Raw genomic sequence first — 23,248 nt, forward strand, 5'->3', positions numbered from 1 at the left:
GATCCCGAGTGCCGGGCGGCCAATAAAAATAAAAATGGGCAGAAGACCTGAATAAACATTTAAAAAACTGTCTACAGGTTGATAATTGTTGAAGATGGGGGATGGTACGTGGAGGTTCATTGTATTATTCTACTTTTGTTCATGTTTGAAATTTTCCATAATAAGAAAATTGAATCATACCACTTCTCCCTACCTTTCACTGCTACCATTCTGATCCAAGGCGCCACATCTCTTGCCTGGACTGTTGTAGTAGCTTCTTAACTGAATTCCTGCTTCTGCTCTCACCTCCACTCCCCACCCTCTGCTTTTAATCCAATCTTCCCACGAACAGCCAGTGTGATACTCTTAAAATGAAAGTCCATCCATGTCCCTCTTCTGCTTGGAACTCCCCAGTGGCTCCCCATTTCAATCAGAGTAAAAGCCAAAGTCTTAGTGGTCTTCAAGATCCTACACAATTTACCCCCTACCCTTGTACTCAAACCTCATCCCCTCCCACTCTCCTGCCTTGATCATTCCATTCCAGTCACACTGCTATTCCTCAATCCCACCAGGCATACTGCTGCCACAGGGCCTTTGCACTTGCTGTTCCTTCTCCCATTCCTTTTTAATTTATTTTTATTTTTTAAATTTTTTAAAATGTTTTTTTATTTTTGACTGAGCCAGGTCTTAGTTGCGGCACACGGGATCTTTCATTGGGGCGTGTGAACTTCTTAGTTGCCGCATACAGACTCTTAGTTGTGGCATGCATGTGGGATCTAGTTCCCCGATCAGGGATCGAACCTGGGCCCCCTGCATTGGGAGAGTGGAGTCTCACCCACTGGACCACCAGGGAAGTCCTACCTTCTCTCATTCTTCCCTCTGACATACATACAGCTCACTCTTCGCCTTCTTCATGTCTTTGCTCAAATGTCTCCTTTTCAGACCTTCCCTAACCACCTTTTTTGAGACTGAACCCCTAAACGTTGCCACTTCTCATCCCCCACACGTAGTCAGTACCTTTTAACCTCTTTCCCTGCTTTATTTTCCTGATTAGCACTTATCACCGTCTTAATTATTATAATGTTACTTACTTATCCTGTTTATTATCTGTCTCCACCATTAGAGTGTAAGCCCTCTGCAGTCCGAGAATTTTGCCTATTCACTGCTGTATCCCCAGGACACCTGCGTGGCACATAGCAGGCACTCAACAAATGTTTGTTGAATGAATGAATGAATGGCATTCCGAGTTTCAATCCCTGCCCACCTGTCCAGGCACAGCTCTCACCTCTCCCCTCCCTGCCCTCCAAGCCAACGTGGACCTGACAGCCGAGTCCTGGCACATACCAGGATGATTCACACTTCTCAGCCTTATCCTGTCTTGTGCCCTTTGTCTCCTGGCCACATTCCCAGTCTTTTAAGAGTCATCTCAAGCAGGTGTTTGCTGACACCACAGGTGACCCCAAAGAAACTCTTCTGCCTGAATTTCCACCAGGTTTCTGTGCCCTCTTTTCTCCTAGTACACAGGACACTGGACTCTCTGTGTCTCCTCTGTCTCCCCCACTGCTCTGGGAGCCCCTGGGGCAGGAACCACCTCTTACCTTGTCTTCTTAGCACAATGTCTGGCACCCAGCCAGCACTCACTAGATGTACAATGAAGGAATAACAATACTTGCATTTACTTAATGTTTTCTCTGCTAAATGTTCTCACGCTTAATCCACACAACCTATGGGGTAGGTATTATTCTTAAACCCATTTTAAGGATTATTTATGTGAGGGTCAGAGAGGTTACGAGTCTGGCAAAGGGCAGACGGGAATTCCAGAGTTCGTTCTGCGGAACCCTAGAATTCCCACTGTTCAGCCCAACCTCGAGTGAGTCACTGCTCTTGCTGAGCCTGTTTCGGGTGACAAGGTTGTGGGGATGGGATTGGTGGATACCATCCAACTCCCATCTCCTGGGGGAGTTGCCTTTCCCAGGGCCATCCTCAAGCCAGTTTCAGTTTCCAAATTGTAAAAGGGAAACTAAGAGGTGAGAAACGAAACCTACAGCAGAAAGGGTGATTAAAAGCCCCGCCTGTGAAGGTGGTTTCACACAGTGTCCCTCAGTACCCCAGCTGCAGTGAACGGCCTCCAGGAAGAGGATACCCTGGTCAGCCAGACGCCCCTTGTTTCCTCTCCACTCTGGTCCTTTGTTCCACAGGGTGCTGGAGGTCAGCTGAGGAGGAGTCCCCTTAAAGAAGAGTGTGTGTGCCAGGAGCTGGGTAGGTGTGTGGGTATATATCTAGCCACCAGTGGTACTCTCAAGACAGAGATGGCAGTGCTCCCGGAGCTGTTTGTCACCCCAGCTTCCAGGCTGAACTCCTTCGTAACTGACTGCCTGCATCCCAGCCAGAAGTGGAAAAAAGAGGTGCTGGAGACTGTGCAGACCGTGGAGCAGTTCCTGAGGGAGCAGACCTTCCAAGGGGAGCATGGGCTGGACCAGGAATTGGGGGTGCTGAAGGTGGTCAAGGTGAGACTGGTTCCCTCCATCCCCAGGCCAGGGCTGGGCAAAATGCAGCTTGTGGGTCTACATCCCTGAGGATGCTGGGACCTGTTGCCTCATTATCTCTAGCCCATGCTACTGACATCTCAAGACACTCCATCCCAATGCACTGCTGCCTTGAGCAGAGCAAGTCCAGTAAGGAAGCTAATAATAATAGTGTACTTTTTTGGATGCACTAGCCTAACCCCTTAACATGTATTATGTCTAATTTGTGTACCCTGTGAGGTATGTACTGTTCTTTTCCCATTTTACAGATGAGCAGAATGGAAACTCAGTGATTTAAGATCCATAATGACCAAATGCAATGCAAGGTCTCTGATTGGATCTTGGTGTGAATGGACCATCTGTAAAATATAATTTGGGAACAATTGGGGAAATTTCAATATGGCCAGAATGTTAAATAATATATATAAGGGAATTGTTTTTTTAATATTTATTTATTTTATTTATTTTCTTGGCTGCGTCAGGTCTTAGTTGTGGCAATGCGGGATCTTTTGTTGCAGCGTGCAGGCTCGGGCTTCTCTCTAGTTGTGGCGTGCGGGTTTTCTCTTTCTAGTTGTGGCGCGTGGGCTCCAGGGTGTGTGGGCTTTGTAGTTTGCGGCACACGGGCTCTCTCGTTGAGGCGTGGGAGCTCAGTAGTTGTGGCACGCGGGCTTAGTTGCCCTGCAGCATGAAGGACCTTCGTTCCCTGACCAGGGATCGAACCCGAGTTCCCTGCATTGGAAAGTTGATTCTTTACCACCGGACCACCAGGGAAGTCCCAGGGAACTGTTTTTCTTTGAGGCAAAATAGTTTTGTGGTTATGGGGAAAAATGTTCTCTTTTGTTGGACACAAATGCTAAAGTACTTAGGGACGATGGTCCTTAGCGTCTGTAATTTACTTTAAAGTGGCTTAGTTGAAGGAAATATGGCAGAGTTTAGACTTGTTGAATCTGGGTGGATGTATAAGTGTTCATTGTATGCTCTTTCTATTTTTCTGTTTAAAGTTTTTGATAATGGAAATTTTTTTTAATGGAAGCTCAGAGAGGTGAGGTCACTTGCCCAAGGTCACACAGCTAGTAGTGAAGCTGGGATTTCAACCAGGATCTATCTTACTCCACTCCAGGCTGCCCTCACTGAGCTTTTTTTCCCCAAGCCCTTCCTGCAGCTGCATCATGTCACCTCCTGTCCTAGCTAGGATAATAATGCAAGAAGGTCAAAACTAGAAAGGTGTGATGAGGAAAACAAATTTTGAGGAAAACGATTTTGTTTTTCTGAGTGGCTGCCTAGGCATTTTACAGTATGGTGACCCGACTAACACCAAATGTTCAGAGTCTGGACTTTTAGGTAGGTTTAGGGTATCCCCACAGGTTCCTGCTTTGCCTTCCCCGGTGGAACCTTTTAATATAACCACTGAGTGGGCTTCCCTGGTGGTCAGTGGTTAAGACTCTGAGCTTCCACTGCAGCGGGCACAGTTTCGATCCCTGGTCAGGGAAGTTCTGCATGCCACGCTGTGTGGCCAAAAAACATAAATAAATAAAACTTTTTTTAAATGTAGAGCTAAGAGGGTTTTAAAAAAATTTTTTTTAATGTAAATTGATACAGCCACTATGGAGAACAGTATGGAGGTTCCTTAAAAAACTACAGATAGAATTACCATACGACCCAGCAATCCCACTACTGGGCATATACCCTGAGAAAACCATAATTCAAAAAGAGTCATGTACCAAAATGTTCATTGCAGCTCTATTTACAATAGCCAGGACATGGAAGCAACCTAAGTGTCCATCAACAGGTGAATGGATAAAGAAGATGTGGCACATATATACAATGGAATATTACTCAGCCATAAAAAGAAACGAAATTGAGTTATTTGTAGCGAGGTGGATGGACCTAGAGTCTGTCATACGGAGTAAAGTAAGTCAAAAAGAGAAACACAAATACCATATGCTAACACATATATATGGAATCTAAGAAATAAAAAAAAAAGGAGGTCATGAAGAACGTAGGGGTAAGACGGGAATAGAGACACAGACCTACTAGAGAATGGACTTGAGGATATGGGGAGGGGGAAGGGTAAGCTGTGACAAAGTGAGAGAGTGGCGTGGACATATATACACTACCAAACGTAAAATAGATAGCTAGTGGGAAGCAGCCGCATAGCACAGGGAGATCAGCTCGGTGCTTTGTGACCACCTAGAGGGGTGGGATAGGGAGGGTGGGAGGGAGGGAGACGCAAGAGGGAAGAGATATGGGAACATATGTATATGTATAACTGATTCACTTTGCTATAAAGCAGAAACACACCATTGTAAAGCAATTATACTCCAATAGAGGTGTTAAAAAAAAAAACACTTCGAGTTAAGCCTGTGAAAAGTTAGTAACCTCTGCCCCAATCACCTTGTAAGTACTAGGTGCTTGCTACCCTGCTCTATCTCCTGCTGGCTTGTGACCTGGGGTGGAAGACTGCCCTTCCCCCGGCTCACTGTGTCCCCTTGCTTCTGGGATCTGTGAGTAATAAATCATTAAAAAAATTTTTTTAATTAATTTTGGTTGGAGTATAGCTGCTTTACAATGTTGTGTTAGTTTCTGCTGTACAGCAAAGTGAATCCGTTATACGTATACATATATCCCCTCCTTTTTAGATTTCTTTCTCATTTAGGTCACCACAGAGCATTGAGTAGAGTTCCCTGTGCTATACAGCAGGTTCTCATTAATTATATCTCTCTCTTTTTTTTTTTTTTTTTGCGGTACGCGGGCCTCTCACTGTTGTGGCCTCTCCCGTTGCGGGGCACAGGCTCCGGATGCGCAGGCCCAGCGGCCATGGCTCACGGGGCCCAGCCGCTCCGCGGCATGTGGGATCTTCCCGGACCGGGGCACAAACCCGTGTCGCCTGCATTGGCAGGCAGACTCTCAACCACTGCGCCACCAGGGAAGCCCAGTTATCTATTTTTGAAAGTAATAAATCTTATGACTCTACTCCCTTTGTATGGGTGTATTGAAAATGCACCTTTCCTCCAAATGACCCCGTGGGTTTCATTTCCCCACAGAGGGAGTTTGGATGCTGAGGGAGCTACCTGCCCACCCTGTGTGGGCGGCTTGTGCCCCCTGGCCAACGAGAAATTAACACTTTATTTGGGCTTTAAACCCTCCCCCCACCCCTGAAAATCTGGTAAGCTGCGCTGGTCCACAAGAGTGAATGCTTGTCCTTGGGTTTGAATAGGTTTGGACTGAAGCAAGTCATGAAGCCTGTTCTAGAACGCTCTTCCCTCTCTGCCTGTATCTTACCACTGGAAAAGGTGGAAAGGGCAGCACAGGCACAGCCTTCAGCGGGATGTGCTCTTCATCCGCACCCAGAGTGCCATTCCCAACCCTCTCACGTAGGGCAGAAACGCTGAGTCCGAACGCAGGTGGAGAAAGAAAATGGGAAAGGAAGAGGAAACAAAAGATGGCGAACTCCTGCACAGACGCAGGGCCTGCCACATAGACTTGGGTCACAGGGAAGAAAGAGGTAGAACCACCACACCTGGTGTTCTGACCCTCTATCTGACTGTGACTATCAGTCCTGGCTGTGAGCCCATGGCAAGTTGATTAACCCCCAACTGCCTTCCTTTTCTCATGTGTACAATGGGGATAATTATACTAGTCCCCCCACCTCAATTAATGGGGGTGAGGATTAAAAGACATTGTGTGTACAAAGGGCTTTCAGTGGTGCCAGGCACAGTGAGGGCTCAACTGGCGGCAGCTGGGTCATCATCAATGTTCCTTGACTCCACCCACCACCAGAAGTAGCCGACCTGAGGTCTGAGGCATCCCTGGCAATTCCACCTCCCGACCTGGAGTGAGAAGGAGAGAAGGCCAGAGAGTTGGGGGACTTTGTATACCGGAGGCCACAGCGCTGGAGAGCAAGTTTAGGATCTCAGAACATCAAAAAGACCCTTTCAAAATCATCCAGCTCGGGCTCCTTCAATTCAGATGGGGAAGCTGAACTCCAGGCAGCAGAAGAGATTATCTAAGTTGAGTAGAGCAGAAGGAAGAGAGATATATTGCTGACTTCCAGTGTGCCAGGCACCACGGCAAGCCCTTGGCACACATTGTCTCGTCGAATCTTCCCAATCAGCCAGTTACTCATGTGCCATCATTACTCTGAGGTTCCAGATGAGCAGCGTTCAGAGGATGATGCAACTGAGAAACAGGGGCACGGGGCGAGGTCAAGGTCAGGCGGCCCCATTCCCCAGCCCGCGGTTCTCATCCACCAGGCAATCCTGTGCCCCCCTTTTTATTTTTATTTTATTTTATGTTTTAGATATTTATTTCTTCATTTATTTATTAATTTAGGCTGTGCCAGGTCTGAGTTGCCGCAGGCGGGATCTTAGTTGCGGCATGCAGACTTCTTAGCTGCGGCATGCATGCAGGATCTAGTTCCCCAACCAGGGATCAAACCTGGGCACCCTGCATTGGGGGGGGGCGGAGTCTTACCCACTGGACCACCAGGGAAGTCCCTGTGCCCCCCTTTTTGTTTGTATTTTTTTTTGCGGTACGCGGGCCTCTCACTGTTGTGGCCTCTCCCGTTGCGGAGCACAGGCTCCGGACACGCAGGCTCAGCGGCCATGGCTCACGGGCCCAACCACTCCGCGGCATGTGGGATCTTCCCAGACCGGGGCACGAACCCGTGTCCCCTGCATCGGCAGGCAGACTCTCAACCACTGCGCCACCAGGGAAGCCCCCTGTGCCCCCCTTTTTAATGTCATGAAATTATTCAGACATCCGCCCCTGCCAGAATTCTCCAACCACCACCCTGTGGAGGATGACTGTTCCCTTGGAGTGGGGATCACTCTGCAGATAAGGCTGAGTCTTGGAAGCGAGGCAGTGGAGTAAATAAGAAGCGTGGGCTGTGGAGTCTGGCTGCCTGGTTGGAACCACCCACTGTGTGACCCTGGACGAGAGGCTTGCCTCTCCACATCCCCGCTTTGTCTCCTGTAAAGAAGGGATGTTAATACTCCCCACCCGGACTTCCCTGGTGGCACAGTGGTTAAGAATCTGCCTGCCAATGCAGGGGACACGGGTTCGATCTCTGGTCAGGGAAGATCCCACATGCTGCGGAGCAACTAAGCCCGTACGCCACAGCTACTGAGCCTGCGCTCTAGAGGCACCGAGCCACAACTACTGAGCCTGCGTGCTACAACTACTGAAACCAGCATGCCTAGAGCCCGTGCTCTGCAACAAGAGAAGCCACCTCAATGAGAAGCCCGTGCACCGCAATGAAGAGTAGCCCCCGCTCACCACAGCTAGAGAAAGCCCGCACACGCAGCAAAGAAGACCCAATGCAGCCAAAAATAAATAAATAAATAATTTTTAAAAAAGGAAATACTCCCCGCCCATCCCTCAGGGCGGTGGCGATCATCCGTGGAAAGAGCATCAGGGATTGCCTGGTCCAGGCAGTGGCCTCGGGGTGACGGGACTCTGTGTTCTGCAGGTGGGCTCCTTCGGGAACGGCACAGTGCTCAGGGACAGCTCAGAGGTGGAGCTGGTGATGCTCCTGAGTGGTTTCCACAGCTTCCAGGAGGAGGCCAGGCACCACGACGACGTTCTGAACCTGCTATGTGAAAAGCTCAGGTATTGCCAGGACCTCCTGAGCCTCCAGCTCCAGGACCTGAGGCTGGTCCAGGGAGTCCACTCTGCTGTCGCCTTCACCATCCAGTCCTGGGAGACTGCGGAGCCCATCACTGTCACCATCGTGCCGGCCTACAGGGTCCTGGGTAAGTGGAAGCCCACCAGACTCACACGACCACCCTCCCGGGGGACCCGCAGCTTCCTCACCTCTCCTTCGTGGCCACGTGCAGACACCTGTATTCACCCATTCAACCCATGTCCTGTGCTGGGTGCTGGGTGACCACAGTGCCTGGGACTGACTCAATTCTGGCTGTCCTGTGGCTCAACTTAGGAAACAGATTTATCAAAGAATCACACAGATAAATATATGATTGGAGAGGAAGTGAGAGCCATGGAGGGGAAGGAGTAAGAGCAACCCTGGGAGCTTCTGAAACATTTACCCCGGGGGCGGGGGCCTGTCATCATCTGTGCTTTCCTGGAAGCAGAGCCTGAGACAGGCATGTGAGGATAAGCAGTCCCAGGAGATGCTGGTGGGGAAGCAGGGGAGTGAGACGGAAGGCGGGGAGCACGACAAGATGCAGGTTGAACTAGTCACCGTGCTGAGCAGCTGGGCTTGTGCCCTGCAGAGCTCTGGGAAAAATGCAGAGCACGTCTCCCCAGTGGGTTGTTGAGTGTTTCATCCACCAGCTTCTGCTTCCCATCAGCCATTGGCTGAGAGCTGCTTCCCAGGAGCACCGATGGCACTAGTAACGGTATCAGCTACAAGCTCAGATGATCCAGCTTTCATCTGGTGCACTGGCTCCTCTTAACTAGAGTGGCTGCTGGGAGTTGCTCCATGGAGAAAGTGTCAGAATTGGGGTCCCATCTGAGCCAGAAAGAGACAGTGGGAGGCATTAGTGTTAGTGATGTACACCCCACCCTTCAGCAAACGTGCTCTCTGAGCCCAGCTTTCTTATATGGAATTAGTCCTTCCCTATGGTGATGGAAGCTTCATATAAATCGCTGAGAGATCCAAAACAGACATTAAGGGAAACTGAGGGTGTTGGGCACATCAAGAGAGGACAATAGTCCTTGAGTAGCCTGAGGAATAGAAAACCCACTTTAAAACAATGTATTTTATTGAAGTCTAGTTGATTTACAATGTTGTGTTAATTTCTGCTGTACAGCAAAGTGAGTCAGTTATCCGTAATATACACCATTATGTTTTATCACAGCATATTGAATCTAGTTCCCTGTGCTGTACAGTAGGACCTTGTTGTTTCTCCATCCTATGCATAATAGTTTGCATCTACTGATCCCAAACTCCCAATCCATCCTTCCTCCCCCCCCACCCTCCCCCTTTGGTAACCATAAGTCTGTTCTCTATGACTGTGAGTCTGTTTCTGAAAAACTCACTTTTGATTCTCCGGAAGGACAACCAAGAAGGCAAACTGTTAGTCTCTTAAGCTATGTGGTCCCAGGTCTCCCTGGAGAGATACTCCAATAATTACCAGTCTCTCCCCCATGGAGTAGTCAGCAACCTGGGGCTTCCTGAGCCCTCACTCTCTCCCCTTCGCCTCCTCTCTCTTCAGGGCCATCTGTTCCCAACTCTCATCCCTCCCCAGAGGTCTATGTGAGCCTGATTAAGGCCTGCGGTTCCCCTGGACATTTCTCCCCATCCTTCAGCGAGCTGCAGAGAAACTTCGTGAAACACCGGCCCGCCAAGCTGAAGAGCCTCCTGCGGCTGGTAAAACACTGGTACCTGGAGGTGAGGAGGCTGCCAGGCTGGGGGCAGGAGCGGAAGATGGAGGAGGGAGGGGAAGAAAAAGGCAGGAACCATATCTGTCATCTCGGGAAACTGCACCAAGAGGCAATGGAGGTGGGGTGCGAGAGAAGGCTCACCTTTTTTTTTTTTTTTTTTTTTGCGGTACGCGGGCCTCTCACTGTTGTGGCCTCTCCCATTCGGAGCACAGGCTCCGGACGCGCAGGCTCAGCGGGCATGGCTCACGGGCCCAGCCGCTCCGCGGCATGTGGGATCTTCCCGGACCGGGGCACGAACCCATGTCCCCTGAATCGGCAGGCGGACTCTCAACCACTGCGCCACCAGGGAAGCCCAAGGCTCACCTTTTAAAATGTGAACATGGCAGAAGATGCAGATGAAGAAGGAGGAAGGAGAGGAGGGGGAGGAGAAAGAAACAGAGGAGGAAGGAGAGAAATAAGAAACATACTGTATTTCGAAGAACGAGTGCTTGTAATGGTCCAGCTAAAGTCCAGTGCTGGCTAAGGCCAACTTCTCTGGGCTCTCTGGACATTAATCTCAGCTGATTAAGGACTAACAAGCGGAAAAATTCGTTTAATTCCACACTGCACCAATTCCCCCTCCAAATGATTGAGTTCCTGAGTCTCGTGATCATTACTGAGTGAGTACATCCACAGCAGCTACTTTTTAGATTTCACATATGATGTCTGCATGGTACCAGGTATATTTCAAACTACCCAGATGAACATGTCATCTGAACTTATGAAAGGAAGACTCAGAAACAAACAAAAAATGAGAAAGAAAGAAAAAAGATGCTTTCTTATTTTTTAAAAAATGGTAAGGGTCAGCTTTTAGAAAGACCAGTCCAGTCCAAAAAGAAAAAAAAAAGTATTTAAAGATAAAAATCAGAATATTACCAAAGTTAGTTTATAGTTGGTATGTTTATGGTGGAAAAGCAGTCATTTTCTTACATGATTATCACTTCTACCAAGGTTGTGATGTATCTTCAGATGTTAGCATCACCGAAGCCAAGAATGAAATTGGTTTTTTTGGTCAGTCAGTCACTTAAGAGGAATTGATCCAAGGTTTTGTGGATTTGGAGAGCTAGAACTCAACAAAATGATCTGTTTGCTTTGTTTGTCTGTCTGTCTAAGTGTACAAAGTGTTTTCTTCCTGTATATGACTTGCACATTTATTGTAATGTCCACAGAACAACGTATCAGCTTTACTTCTATAGCCCTTTCTTTGTTCAAGTCTCTGCCACTAAGGGACTTCCCTGGCGATCCAGTAGTTAAGACTCCATGCTTCCACTGCAGGAGGCACAGGTTTGATTCCTAGTCAGGGAACCAAGATCCCCATGTGGCCAAAAACAAACAAACAAGCAAACAAAAAACCCCAAAAGTTTCTGCCTCTAAGACAAGAATTTGTCTGCACATGGTTTTTTGAAGCAGTTTTTTGATTCAGTATTATTATTTATTTATTTATTTATTTTTGGCTGTGTTGGTTCTTTGTTGCTGCGCCCAGGCTTTCTCTAGTTGCAGACGAGCGGGGGCTACTCTTCGTCGCGGTGCGCGGGCTTCTCATTGCAGTGGCTTCTCTTGTTGCAGAGCACGGGCTCTAGGCGCGCGGGCTTCAGTAGTTGTGGCTCATGGGCTCTAGAGCGCAGGCTCAATAGTTGCGGCACATGGGCTTAGTTGCTCCGCGGCATGTGGGATCTTCCCTGACCAGGGCTCGAACCCGTGTCCCCTGCATTGGCAGGCGGATTCTTAACCACTGTGCCACCAGGAAAGTCCCTGATTCAGTATTATTAATTTGATGTTTTCTTTTATTTGAGAACTTTTATGTAGCTAAGTGTTACGAGATGTGTTTGTTGATCAACACTTAAGGACACAAAGAGTTCATATTGTATGTTAAACAAAACTAGAATCCCATGATGCTAAAAAGGTTGATAGTTCATTTTTGTCTGGAAACGTAACATCACAGGAGTTGTCGTTCACTTTCATGGTTCAAAATTATTTTGTGATTCTTACCAACTCATCTACTGGGGTCAGGGACCAAGGAACATATAAGTGAGCTTCTCTGGGTTCTAGTCACCAAATCTTAACTGTAAGAATATCACTGATCTCAGAGATGCCCAAGTTTGTGCATGCTCATGACAAACCAAGAAGTGTTACTTTGACTATCTATAATTCTGGGCTTTCATAAGCCTTGCAACAGTATCAGTTTCCAAGAGGGACTTTTGAGCATCATTTCCGCATGTGAAGAGCTGTCCTTGATTTCTTTTGTGTTTTAATTTACCAACAAGCTGATGTTTATGTTCTATCTTTTGAAGTATTTAATTCAGTTCCATTTTGGGGAAAAGATGGGGCTTTCCCCAGTGTTTTGGCTGAGCTTCTGACATAAGTGTTTTGTTTGGTTGTTTTTTTGTTTTGTTTTGGAGGGTTTTTTGTCTTTTGCCATTTTAAGTGTACAAGTCAGTGGCATTAATTACATTCACAATGTTGTGTAAATATCACCATTATTTCCAGAACTTTTTTTTATCATCCAAAACAGAAACTATACCCATTAAACAATAACCTATTCTACCCTCCCTCCAGCCCTGTAATCTCTATTCTACTTTCTATCTCTATGAACTTGACCGCTCTAGGGACCTCTTATAAGTGGAGTCACACAATATTTGTCCTTTTCTGTCTGATCCTTTTTTTCCTTTTTGGCCGTGCCACGCGGCATGCGCGATCTTAGTTCCCCTGACAGGGATGGAACCGTGCCCCCTGCAGTGAAAGGATGAGTCCTACCCACTGGACCACCAGGGAATTCCCTGTGTCTGATTCTTAACCGTGGGATTATCATACCTAATTGGATGAAATTTCTGACATGAATACAAGTTTACTTATACATTTGATTTATTCTTTTTTAAAAAAAACTAAATTTATTTATTTATTTTTGGCTGCGTTGGGTCTTCGTTGCTACCCGTGGGCTTTCTCTAGTTGCGGCGAGCTGGGGATACTCTTCGTTGCGGTGCGCGGTCTTCTCATTGCGGTGGCCTCTCTTATTGCGCAGCACGGGCTCTAGGCGCGCGGGCTTCAGTAGTTGTGGCTCGCAGGCTCCAGGGCGCAGGCTCAGTAGTTGTGGCGCACAGGCTTAGTTGCTATGTGGCATGTGGGATCTTCCTGGACCAGGGCTCCTACGCATGTCTCCTGCATTGGCAGGCGGATTCTTAACCACTGAGCCACCAGGAAAGTTCCGATTTATTCTTGATTTATCTAATTCTATCCTGGTAGGAAGGAGGACAGATTTTTTGAACGTATGTAAACGCTACATATTCCTGAAAAGGAACTTAATAAAGACACTTTGTGAATATTAAGCCATCATTCTGAATAGTTTTATAAGCAAGGCCAATTTACATATGCTATTATTTTACAGAATAATTATCTTTGTTTTCCTGAGGATTAGTTAGTTCATAATCTATAATAGGATTTTTTTTTTTTTTTTTTTTTTTTGCGGTACGCAGACCTAACCGCCGCGGCCTCTCCCGCCGCGGAGCACAGGCTCCGGACGCACAGGCTCAGTGGCCGTGGCTCACGGACCCAGCCACTCCACAGCATGTGGGATCCTCCCGGACCGGGGCACGAACCCGTGTCCCCTGCATCGGCAGGCGGACTCCCAACCACTGCGCCATCAGGGAAGCCCTATAATAGGAATTTTTATAGGGATTTTTTTTATTCTGAGGTGTCAGTTGGAATAATATATCATTTACAGAGTGTATCTTAGTTTGCACATGTATTTCCGTATATTGAGGGTAGGAGAGTAAGAAAGAAAGGGTTTTTTTTTTTTTTTTTTTTCTCTCACATAGTCATCAATAGAACATTAACCTGAGTAATTAATTCTCATTTTGTTAAGCAATCTGCTCTTATGAAGTTGCCTACTTCTGAAATAAAAGATTCTGGTGAAATTCTGACTCAGTCCCCTTTGGTGGCCATATGAGTCTTTATCCACGAATTTATTACACTTCATAAATTTCCCGTAGTGGAGTTGGGGGGAAGAGATTTGCTGGCAGATAGATTATATTGTAATCAGACCATTCTTTTATGAAATCCTTTTTTTTTTTCATTTACATACATAAAAACAAAAAGAATTGGCAGCTGTGATTTTACTATTTTAATTACGGGTCCAAAATAAACACAGCATAAAATCTAACAGTCCATCAGCTCCTAATTTTACAGGGCTGTTTTCCAGGAATCATATGTGTGTGCGTGCACACACCGCACCCCTACCCCCCAATTTTTGAGTGATTTAAATTCATAATGGCATACAAGACAACAATAACAGGGCTCCCAGGAGATATCTGAATACTCAAGACAAACAGACCAAAAGAGAGCGAGAGAGAGCGAGAGCGAGAGCGAGAGCGAGAGCGAGCGAGAGAGACAGAGAGAGAGAGAGAGAGAGAGGAACACAAAATACAATCAAACAAACTCTCATCGACCGCCACTCAGCAGAGAATAAATTCCTATCATCCGTCTCCCGACAGAGACCACCAGATGGTCAAACCATAAAAGCAGAGTCACCGATTGTAGTCATCAGTGGGGACATAAGTGGCCCCATGCAAATAGGTACAAGAACCAGAATCAGACTTGTCCAAGAATCAGACAATCTAGAATCAGAAATAAAAACAGAGTGGAGGTGGGGAGGGAGGAGAGAAACATCAGAAGAATAAAAGCTATTGTCATACAAGATTCACCCTCGGAATTGAAAAAAGGGGCACATCTGAATGTAAACAGCCCATGGGGCGCATTTCTCAGGCAACACAGTTTACTCAGCTTTGGAACAGTCTCAGTGGAACCTCCAGCTGCAACCAGAAACAAGAGGTAAAAAGTCATTCATTAAATAAGAACTTGCAAGGGAATCAGACTGCAGAAGGAAAGGCTTTATCGAATAAAAAAATATATAATAGGCATTTAAAGAAAAAACGATTACCAAGATTACTAGGTTTATAGTTCATCTCTGTTGATGGTGGAAAAATAGCAAATTTCTCACATGCTTATCAGATCTAGGAAGGTCATGAAGTATTGCAACTTCGCAAAAGTCAGAGAAATCCAAAATATGAAGAAATCAGAGCATCGCTAACATAAATCAGCACTGGAAGGGAACATACATCTTTTCTTCTGGTTTGCTTTTTTTTTTTTTTTTTAATGTACCATTAAATAGTCTATCAAAAGTCCTAAAAGAAATGAACGGCTCATTTTTCCTAAGGCTTACATCTTATGATTACAGGCATTCTGCATTTTCTTTGTCATGTAAATTTTAAGAATCTCGCTAGTAAAATTTCACTAGTATTGGAGAAAATAAATTGTCTTGTCATGAGTTTACATTCTTAACAAAATTATAATTTTATTAGTTAAGATTTACAGCTTTGTGAGATGTGAATTCACAAAATGTTACAAAAACAAATTCATTAATGTATAAATAAGTTTGAAATCAATTAAAAACATTTTAAAGTCAAGGATAAAGTTGTTTTTGTTAGTTACAGGAAAGGCACAGGTTTCAATTATTTTGGGGACTGGAACTAGACCAGATGGCCTCGTTTCTGTTTGTTTCAAGGTCAAAGTGGGTTTTTGTCTTTTTGAGGGGTGTGATATAAAACTTATTTATAATGGCCACAGGACAAGATGTCAATTTTGCTTCCACAAACCAAATAGCTGGATGTTTGACAGAAATGTTCATTTCCTAGCTCAATGTTAGAGAGGTTCTTTAGACAGGAGGTGACTGCTATCCGTTAAGATGCTTTCTTTTTCAAGTAACAGAAAAACAGAAAAACCAACTCAAACTGGCTTAACCAATAAAGAGAATTATCAGCTTATGTGTGAAAACCCACAGCAGTGGAGAGGAGGCTTCAGGCACTGTTTGATGAATGCTCCAGCTCAGTTTCTCTATAATACTCTCAGTGTCTCTCAATTCTACATGTCACCTTGGTCCACAGGCTGGCTTCCCTCATGGTGGCAGAATGGCCACATCTGTTCCTGCCCTCACATCCACATACAAGAGAGGACTTCTCTTCTTTCAACCACTGAACGGAAGAACTAGGCTTGACTCAAATTAAGCCAACTTAGATTACAAAGCTTCTCTTGAACCAATCACTTGGCAAGGGGAATAGGTTTATACTGGTGAGCCTATCCAGTCAGGGCCAACCCTGGAGAGGAGGATTGGGTCAATCCCATCCAAACAGCATGGCTACTATACAATGGGGAAGGAAGAAACGCCTGTTAGAGAGGCAACCCCAATGTTCACCATGGATTCTCAGCTGTTACCTAGTCCTATAGTCCCCCAACACACGCATACTATTTTTTTTCTCTTTAGCTAAGACTTTATATAAGACTTTTTCTTCTTTAAAAGAAATCTTTCAGGGGGCTTCCCTGGTGGCACAGTGGTTGGGAGTCCGCCTGCCGATACAGGGGACGCGGGTTCGTGTCCCGGTCTGGGAGGATCCCACGTGCCACGGAGCGGCTGGGCCCGTGGGCCATGGCCGCCGAGCCTGCGCATCCGGGGCCTGTGTTCTGCAGCGGGAGAGGCCACAACAGTGAGAGGCCCACGTACTGCAAAAAAAAAAAAAAGAAATCTTTCAGAAGCCTAAATAGATTAAAATGGAGCTGCTTAGGCTGGGGTGCTGATGACAGAGCCCAACCTGCTCACTCCTTGGGACACCCCTTTATCACTCAATTTCCAGGAGTTATGTCAAGCACAGTTTGAAACCAACTGGAGTAACCTAGCTGCTTAATTCTAAAATGGAGAAACCCATTTAGGGCCAGAGAGGGAAAGTGACTTGGCCAAGACTACGCAGCCATTAGGTAGCAGAGCTGGGACCACAACTTGGATTTTTCTAGTTTCTGGTTCAATGTCATCCTTATAAGGAATCTTGGGGTCTCGCTCTCTCTTCCCATGTCTTTCAACAGTGCGTGAAATCCTGGTGCCTTAGGGCCGAGCTACCCCCTCTCTATGCCCTTGAGCTACTGACCATCTACGCCTGGGAAGTGGGTACTCAGGAGGAGGCATGTTTCGGGTTGGACAACGGCCTGGCCACCGTGATGAGACTGCTTCAGCAGTATAAGTTACTCTGTATCTACTGGACCAACTACTACACGTTCCAGAACCCGATCATTGAGGACTTTGTCAGAAAACAGCTCAAAAAAGAGAGGTACTAGATCACTGCATGCCAACCACATCTCAAAGAGAAAAGAAAGAGAATTAAGGGAAAGGTGGTATCGAGTTTTCTGGGTGGGCTTTATTAAGTAGGAAAGCTGATATCTCACCCTGACACACTTGACATCTCAAGTTGACTGCCTTTCAAAATTGCAAGGACCTTAGGGGCTATAAGCCTTTTCCTTGTTCCTCGAGCCACCACCCCACCCTACCTTAGCCCTCTTGCCCTCAGAAGACCATTTCAGAAAAACATTTCAGAAAAGCTAAGCTACCTTAGCTTTTTAGTGACAGCACGGGAAACTGGAAAGAACCAGGGAGACCCAAGTGTAAGCCCAGCTCCACCATTTTCTCATCTCTATTCCTCATCTGTAAAACAGGAGTAATTGGCACCAAACATGCAGGACTGTTGGGAGAGTCAGACAAAATATTTGTAAAGGGCCTACAGTATCTAGCCTATGGTAGATGCCAGATAAATGTTGTAGCACATGCTGCCTGTACCCATTCGTATCCCCTGGGCCTTTACTGTTTCCAGGAAGGCTGGTTCAACCTCCAGCTGTCAGCACCTGTGTCCCTTTGCCTGTGGGTTTTCAGCTTCCCCCAGTGACTGGTGGAAGTTGGTGTATAAATACCCCAGCTCCCTCCCATCTCAGATGGAGGGACTCTCTTTGGGACACATGTTCTCTACTACTTCCCAGAGTCCAGCCTGGGGGACTAGCCCCCAGTTGCTCACAGTGGTAATCACCTTGACACATACCCTTTACTGGCATCCTTCCCTTCCCTGTCTCACTTTCCCACTCTTTTATTGGTGCTTCCTGGTATCTCCTTCCAAATAAATGACTTGCACTCAAATCCTGATCTTAGGATCTGCTTCTGGGGGAACCCAGCCTGGGACATCTCTTTACATTAGAAGTTTTAGGTCAATGCAAGCAATATCGCAAGGTTGTTTATTATTCCCTTATGTGAGTGTCGGGTCTTTTTTTACAACGGAGAAAAACCTGGCCTCCTAATGAAAAGAGGATTTATTGTAAGGATGCCCAGAAAATTGACCTTGGAAAACCACTGGGACCTGAGGCAAATCTATGGACTGCCCTTCTCTCTGTTGCTCACTCTTATTGCCCACGTGCTCCCTTTCCTCTCACTGCTTCTCTCTCCACACCTGTTCAGCTCCCCTCTTACTCCTAGTTGATGAGGAACCTCCATCATTCCTGGTCCAAACTCCAGAGGGAAAAAGTCTGATCTCTGGGCACAGGGCCTGCATATCAGGTCACCTGGTGGGTCACTTTGGGTCAGGTGACCCCACCCCATAGGTCAGCGTGTTATTACTCTAAATGAGGCAGGACCATTCAGGGAGTCAGGGATGTTGGGAGTTGAGAGCATGGAGCCTAAGGTGTCTAGTTCATGTCAGTAGCCTGCTATCACATTGTGTCACTTAGATAAAAATCTCAGCTCCCACCTAAGTCAAAAGCTCCTGGAGTACAAGGGCCAGGTCTTGATCATGGGCTTGCCATCGAGCACATGTGGTCACCCCAAGCAACCCAAATAGGCTATTAGACCCCCTTCAAGCCAATATTCTTTAAAGTATTTATTCAACATTTACCTAGAGGAGAGATGCTTGGAGACAGCCCAACCTCTCCTCTGTTGAGGCAGAGGAGATGGGTAAGAATCCCTAGGGATAACCTAGGGAGGTCTGTGCCTCAGTTTCCTCATCTGTAAAATGGGGGAAAATCATCATCACCATCATCATCATCATAGGCCCTACCTTATAGAATTGCTGTAGGGATTAAAATAGGTTAATTCACATAGGGTTTGAGCCCATGCCTCAATAAACATCAGTAAATAGTGGTGGTGGTGTTACTGTCATCCAAAGCAATTCAGCAGCTCTAGCCTTGAACTCACTTATGTAGCTGTTCAGCAAAATGACGGCTCTGAACTTGAGGCCCACCTGCCTGAGTGGGCCACTGTTACTGTTCCAGCATGCCTTTGGAGCTCCCACCCTCCGTACACCTCAAAAATTCCTTGCAAACACCTAAAGTACTCTGCCCAAGAGGAATTCTTGGAAACAGAATCCTCTCCATTCTGTTACTCTCCGGCAATGTTTTTGGGCCCTCCTAGACTGACAATCCTGGGCTCTGGACATAGCAGATGCTCAGATGATTGCCAAGAAGGTTTCTCTCTGGCTTGCGGGCCTCCAAACCAGAAAGAACCTGGGCGCCTTCTCTCTGTGTTGCAGGCCTATCATCCTGGATCCGGCTGACCCCACCCACAATGTGGCAAAAGGCTACAGATGGGACATAGTCGCTCAGAGGGCCTGCCAGTGCCTGAAACAGGACTGTTGCTATGACAACTACGATAACCCAGTCCCCAGATGGAACGTGAAGGTAATGGCTCCTCTCTGGGATGCCAGGAGCTTGAAGCTCAGAATGAGATAACTGCATAGTATTTAATTCTGTGTCGATGGAGCCAAGAGGACTTTAGCGTCAGTTTGAGGCCTGGCTGCACCACCTACCAGCTCCGTGAACTTGGGGAAATTATTCAACTGTCTGAGCTTCAGGTTCCTTATCTTCAAATTCTTGTTTTCCTGTTTTTTCTTCTTCCCATAACCTACCAAAGAATCACTGGGATTCTTTGCTCTCAGTCATTCTCTGCATAAGCTGAGCCCAGGCAAGTCAATTCAGTCAGGTGTTTTGTGCCAGCACCAGGCTTGGGGTTGATGGGGGGTGACCAAGGGGGCAACAATGGTTCAGAAATAAGCCATGGCCACAACCCTTAAGAAACTTGCCAGATGGAAGCAAACTTGCGCAAAACTGCTAAATAGAATCACCAGAGAAGATACTCAGAAAACAAAAAACTGCCATATAATATTATAATGTGATGCCAAACCCACAGTACAGGTAAAGAACATAATAATCTATTATGCTTTGTGCTTTATGATTTGCATAGCACTTGTTCAGGGACAAGTCTATAAAATAGAAAGGTCAAGTAGTATTATTATCTTTATCGTTACTATCCCCATTTTACAGATGAGGAGATTGAGGCTCAGAGAGGTAACGTGAATTAACCAAGGTCACACTGCTAAGAAGCAGCAGAGCCAGAACTCACACCCAGGTCTTTGTGGGGCTGCGGAATCGGAAAATAAATGTCATCATCATAAGTCACCAAGGAAGATTCCTTGAAGAAATTAAGGCATGACGTGGGCCCTAAAAGCCAAGGACGGATGTAGACACTCAGAACAAAGGGTACTCCATCCAGGGAGAGGGTCAGGGTGGGGGATGAGGGGCAAAGGACTACAGTTGTGTGCAAAGGACTGAGGTGCTTAGAGCAGAAGGCAGAAGCAGAATCAGGGGCTCCCTAATAAGGAGCAGAGATTACAAACTGGGGGCCCACCAGCCATATGAGGCCCACAGATGGGCTGAAAAGTATATACCTTTGGATTTTTCCTGAATATAAAAACCATCACGAAAAGATTTTTATCTTGACAAATCAGAAGACTTGGCAATGCTGGGCCTATATTCCTTCTTAAAAGGATCAGCTAGAGGTCGGCCCACCATTCCCCTCCCCCAGCACCTTCCAGATGTTGCTCTTCAGACATCTGGGGCTCTCAGGCCCTTGAGTGTGGCCTCCGGTGGTGAAGAACAGACTTTGGAGTCTGGCTGACCTCAGTTCAAATACCCGCTCGTGTGGGCAGAAGACCTAAATAGACATTTCTCCAAAGAAGACATACAGATGGCCAACAAATACATGAAAAGATGCTCAACATCACTAATCATTAGAGAAATGCAAATCAAAACCACAAACCTCACGCCAGTCAGAATGGCCATCATCAAAAAAATCTAGAAACAATAGATGCTGGAAAGGGTGTGGAGAAAAGGGAACCCTCCTGCACTGTCGGTGGGAATGTGAGTTGGTACAGCTACTATGGAGAACTGTATGGAGTTTCCTTAAAAAACTAAAAATAGAACTACCATACGACCCAGCAATCCCACTACTGGGCATATGCCCTGAGAAAACCATAATTCAAAAAGATACATGTACTATAATGTTCACTGCAGCACTATTTACAATAGCCAGGACATGGAAGCAACCTAAATGTCCACCAACAGATGAGTGCATAAAGAAGATGTGTCACATATATACAGTGGAATATTGCTCAGCCATAAAAAGGAACGAAATCGAGTTATTTGTAGTGAGGCGGATGGACCTAGAGTCTGTCATACAGAGTGAAGTAAGTCAGAAAGAGAAAAACAAATACTGTATGCTAACGCATATATATGGAATATGAAAAAGCAGTATTGATGAACCTAGTGGCAGGGCAGGAATAAAGACGCAGACGTAGAAAACGGACTTGAGGACATGGCGGGTGGGGAAGGGGAAGCTGGGATGAAGCGAGAGAGTAGCATTGACATATATTCACTACCAAATGTAAAATGGATGGCTAGTGGGAAGCTGCTGCATAGCAAAGGGAGATCAACTCGATGCTTTGTGACAACCTAGAGGGGTGGGAGAGGGAGGGTGGGAGAGAGGCTCAAGAGGGAGGGGATATGGGGATATATGTATACATATAGCTGATTCACTTTGTTGTACAGCGGAAACTAACACAACATTGTAAAGCAATTATACTCCAATAAAGATGTGGAAGAAAAGCAAACAAACACATACCTGCTCTGTTCCTCACTACTTTTGTGATGGTCAATAAATGGCATAACCCTGCTCAGCCACAGTTTCCTCATCTGTAAAATGGGCTAATAGCAGAACCAACCTCATAGGGCTGCTGTGAGAATAAAATACATTAAGAAGAGGATGAACGGCACCCAGCACAGGGCCTGGAAGGTGATTGGAACCCCCTAAATGTTTGCAGCTGCTGCTGTCGTTGTAAAGATGAGGACAGGTAAAGGGCACTTTTGTACTCAGACAGAGGGGTGTGGACTTAACCCCTCTTTGTCCTCTCCCTTCCAGGGGGCACGAGACATCCAACTGACAGTGGAGGAGTGGGGTTCCTCGGATTTCATCATCATGGTGAACCCTTATGACTCCATAAAGAAGGTTAAAAGGAAGATCCAGTGGAACCTGGGCTCCACATCCCTACAGCGTCTGTCCTTCCAGGAGCCCGGTGGGGAGCGACAGCTCCTCAGTAGCCAGTACTCCTTGGCCGATTACGGGGTTTTCTCCAACACTCGCATCTGTCTGCTGCAGACCATCTCCCCTGAGATCCAGGTCTTTGTGAAGAATCCCAGTGGTGGGAGCCACGCCTATGCCATTTACCCTAATAGCCTTGTCCTGAGCCTGAAGCTGCAGATTGAAGTCAAGGAGGGGCTGCTCAGAGAGGAGCAACAGCTAGAGTTCCAAGGCCAAGTCCTGCAGGATGGGTGGAGTTTGATGAGCTATGGTGTCCAAGACAGCACCACCCTCACGCTGAAGAAAGAAGGAAAGAAGAACCCAGCTAGTTCCTCTGAAAGACCTCTCTGTGCATTTCTGCCATTTAATCCAGACCCCATCAGTTCCACCTAACCTTGCCAGTAGACGGATGACGAGGGACATGAGAGACTAGATATACAAACGAACAATGGCCAGACCATATTCGACAATAGAACTCTGACCCACAAGCTCTGCAGCCACCAGCCCGAAGCCAAACCACAATGCCTGCATCAATCAAGCCCAAACCATCAAGATTTGGTCAATAACTGCCAGCTTCCTTATTCCCTCCCTTCCAATTTAGGATCGATGAAAGAAAGCCAAACAAGCTCCCTAACCAATCACATAGGACAGCCTGCTTCTGCTTAGCCCGCCTCCAGCTTCCCTGTGCAAACAGCCTCAGTCAGGGTATGCCTGAAGCCTTCCCTTTTTCCCACTATAAAGCTGTCCCACTGCCCTGCTTGCATTGGAGTCTCTGCCAAAGGCAACAGATGGTGGCTGATTCCCTGGCTATAGCAAGTTGGGAATAAATAATCTTTGTTTGTTCTCTTTCGGATGGTCTTCATTTCTTTCCACAGATGCTAAGGCTGTCCTGGCATTATTGCTTAAACATTTGAGCCTCTCAACTCTGGAAAGTGAGGACTGTAGGGAAACTGAGATGAAGAAAAGCAAAGTCTGGGAGAGCGAGGATGATGTGGTGTTAAAAGTCCCCTTGGACTTCCCTGGTGGCACGGTGGTTAAGAATCTGTCTGCCAATGCAGGGGACACGGGTTCGAGCTCTGGTCTGGGAAGATCC

The 23,248-nt window shown here is 46.6% G+C and overlaps 1 protein-coding gene across 1 annotated transcript; it reads left to right on the forward strand.

Moving 5' to 3' along the window:
- The first annotated feature begins 2,084 nt into the window (after window positions 1-2,084).
- On the forward strand, window positions 2,085-22,809 carry OASL (2'-5'-oligoadenylate synthetase like). The gene is made up of 6 exons (XM_082852968.1): window positions 2,085-2,486; window positions 7,975-8,257; window positions 9,683-9,858; window positions 16,797-17,038; window positions 19,274-19,421; window positions 21,997-22,809. The coding sequence occupies exons 1-6, from the start codon at window positions 2,289-2,291 to the stop codon at window positions 22,546-22,548; spliced, it is 1,599 nt and encodes a 532-aa protein (XP_082709094.1). The 5' UTR covers window positions 2,085-2,288; the 3' UTR covers window positions 22,549-22,809.
- Window positions 22,810-23,248: the final 439 nt, after the last annotated feature.

This window comes from Leucopleurus acutus (assembly GCF_964270905.1).
Source record: "Leucopleurus acutus genome assembly, chromosome: 13".
NCBI classification, from domain to species: Eukaryota; Metazoa; Chordata; class Mammalia; order Artiodactyla; family Delphinidae; genus Leucopleurus; species Leucopleurus acutus.

Coding starts and splice junctions, on each gene's coding strand:
- OASL (XM_082852968.1), top strand. CDS start 2,289: ATGGCAGTGCTCCCGGAGCTGTTTGTCACCCCAGCTTCCAGGCTGAAC. Junction 2,487..7,974: donor GGGTGCTGAAGGTGGTCAAG/GTGAGACTGGTT, acceptor TGTGTTCTGCAG/GTGGGCTCCTTCGGGAACGG. Junction 17,039..19,273: donor AAACAGCTCAAAAAAGAGAG/GTACTAGATCAC, acceptor TCTGTGTTGCAG/GCCTATCATCCTGGATCCGG.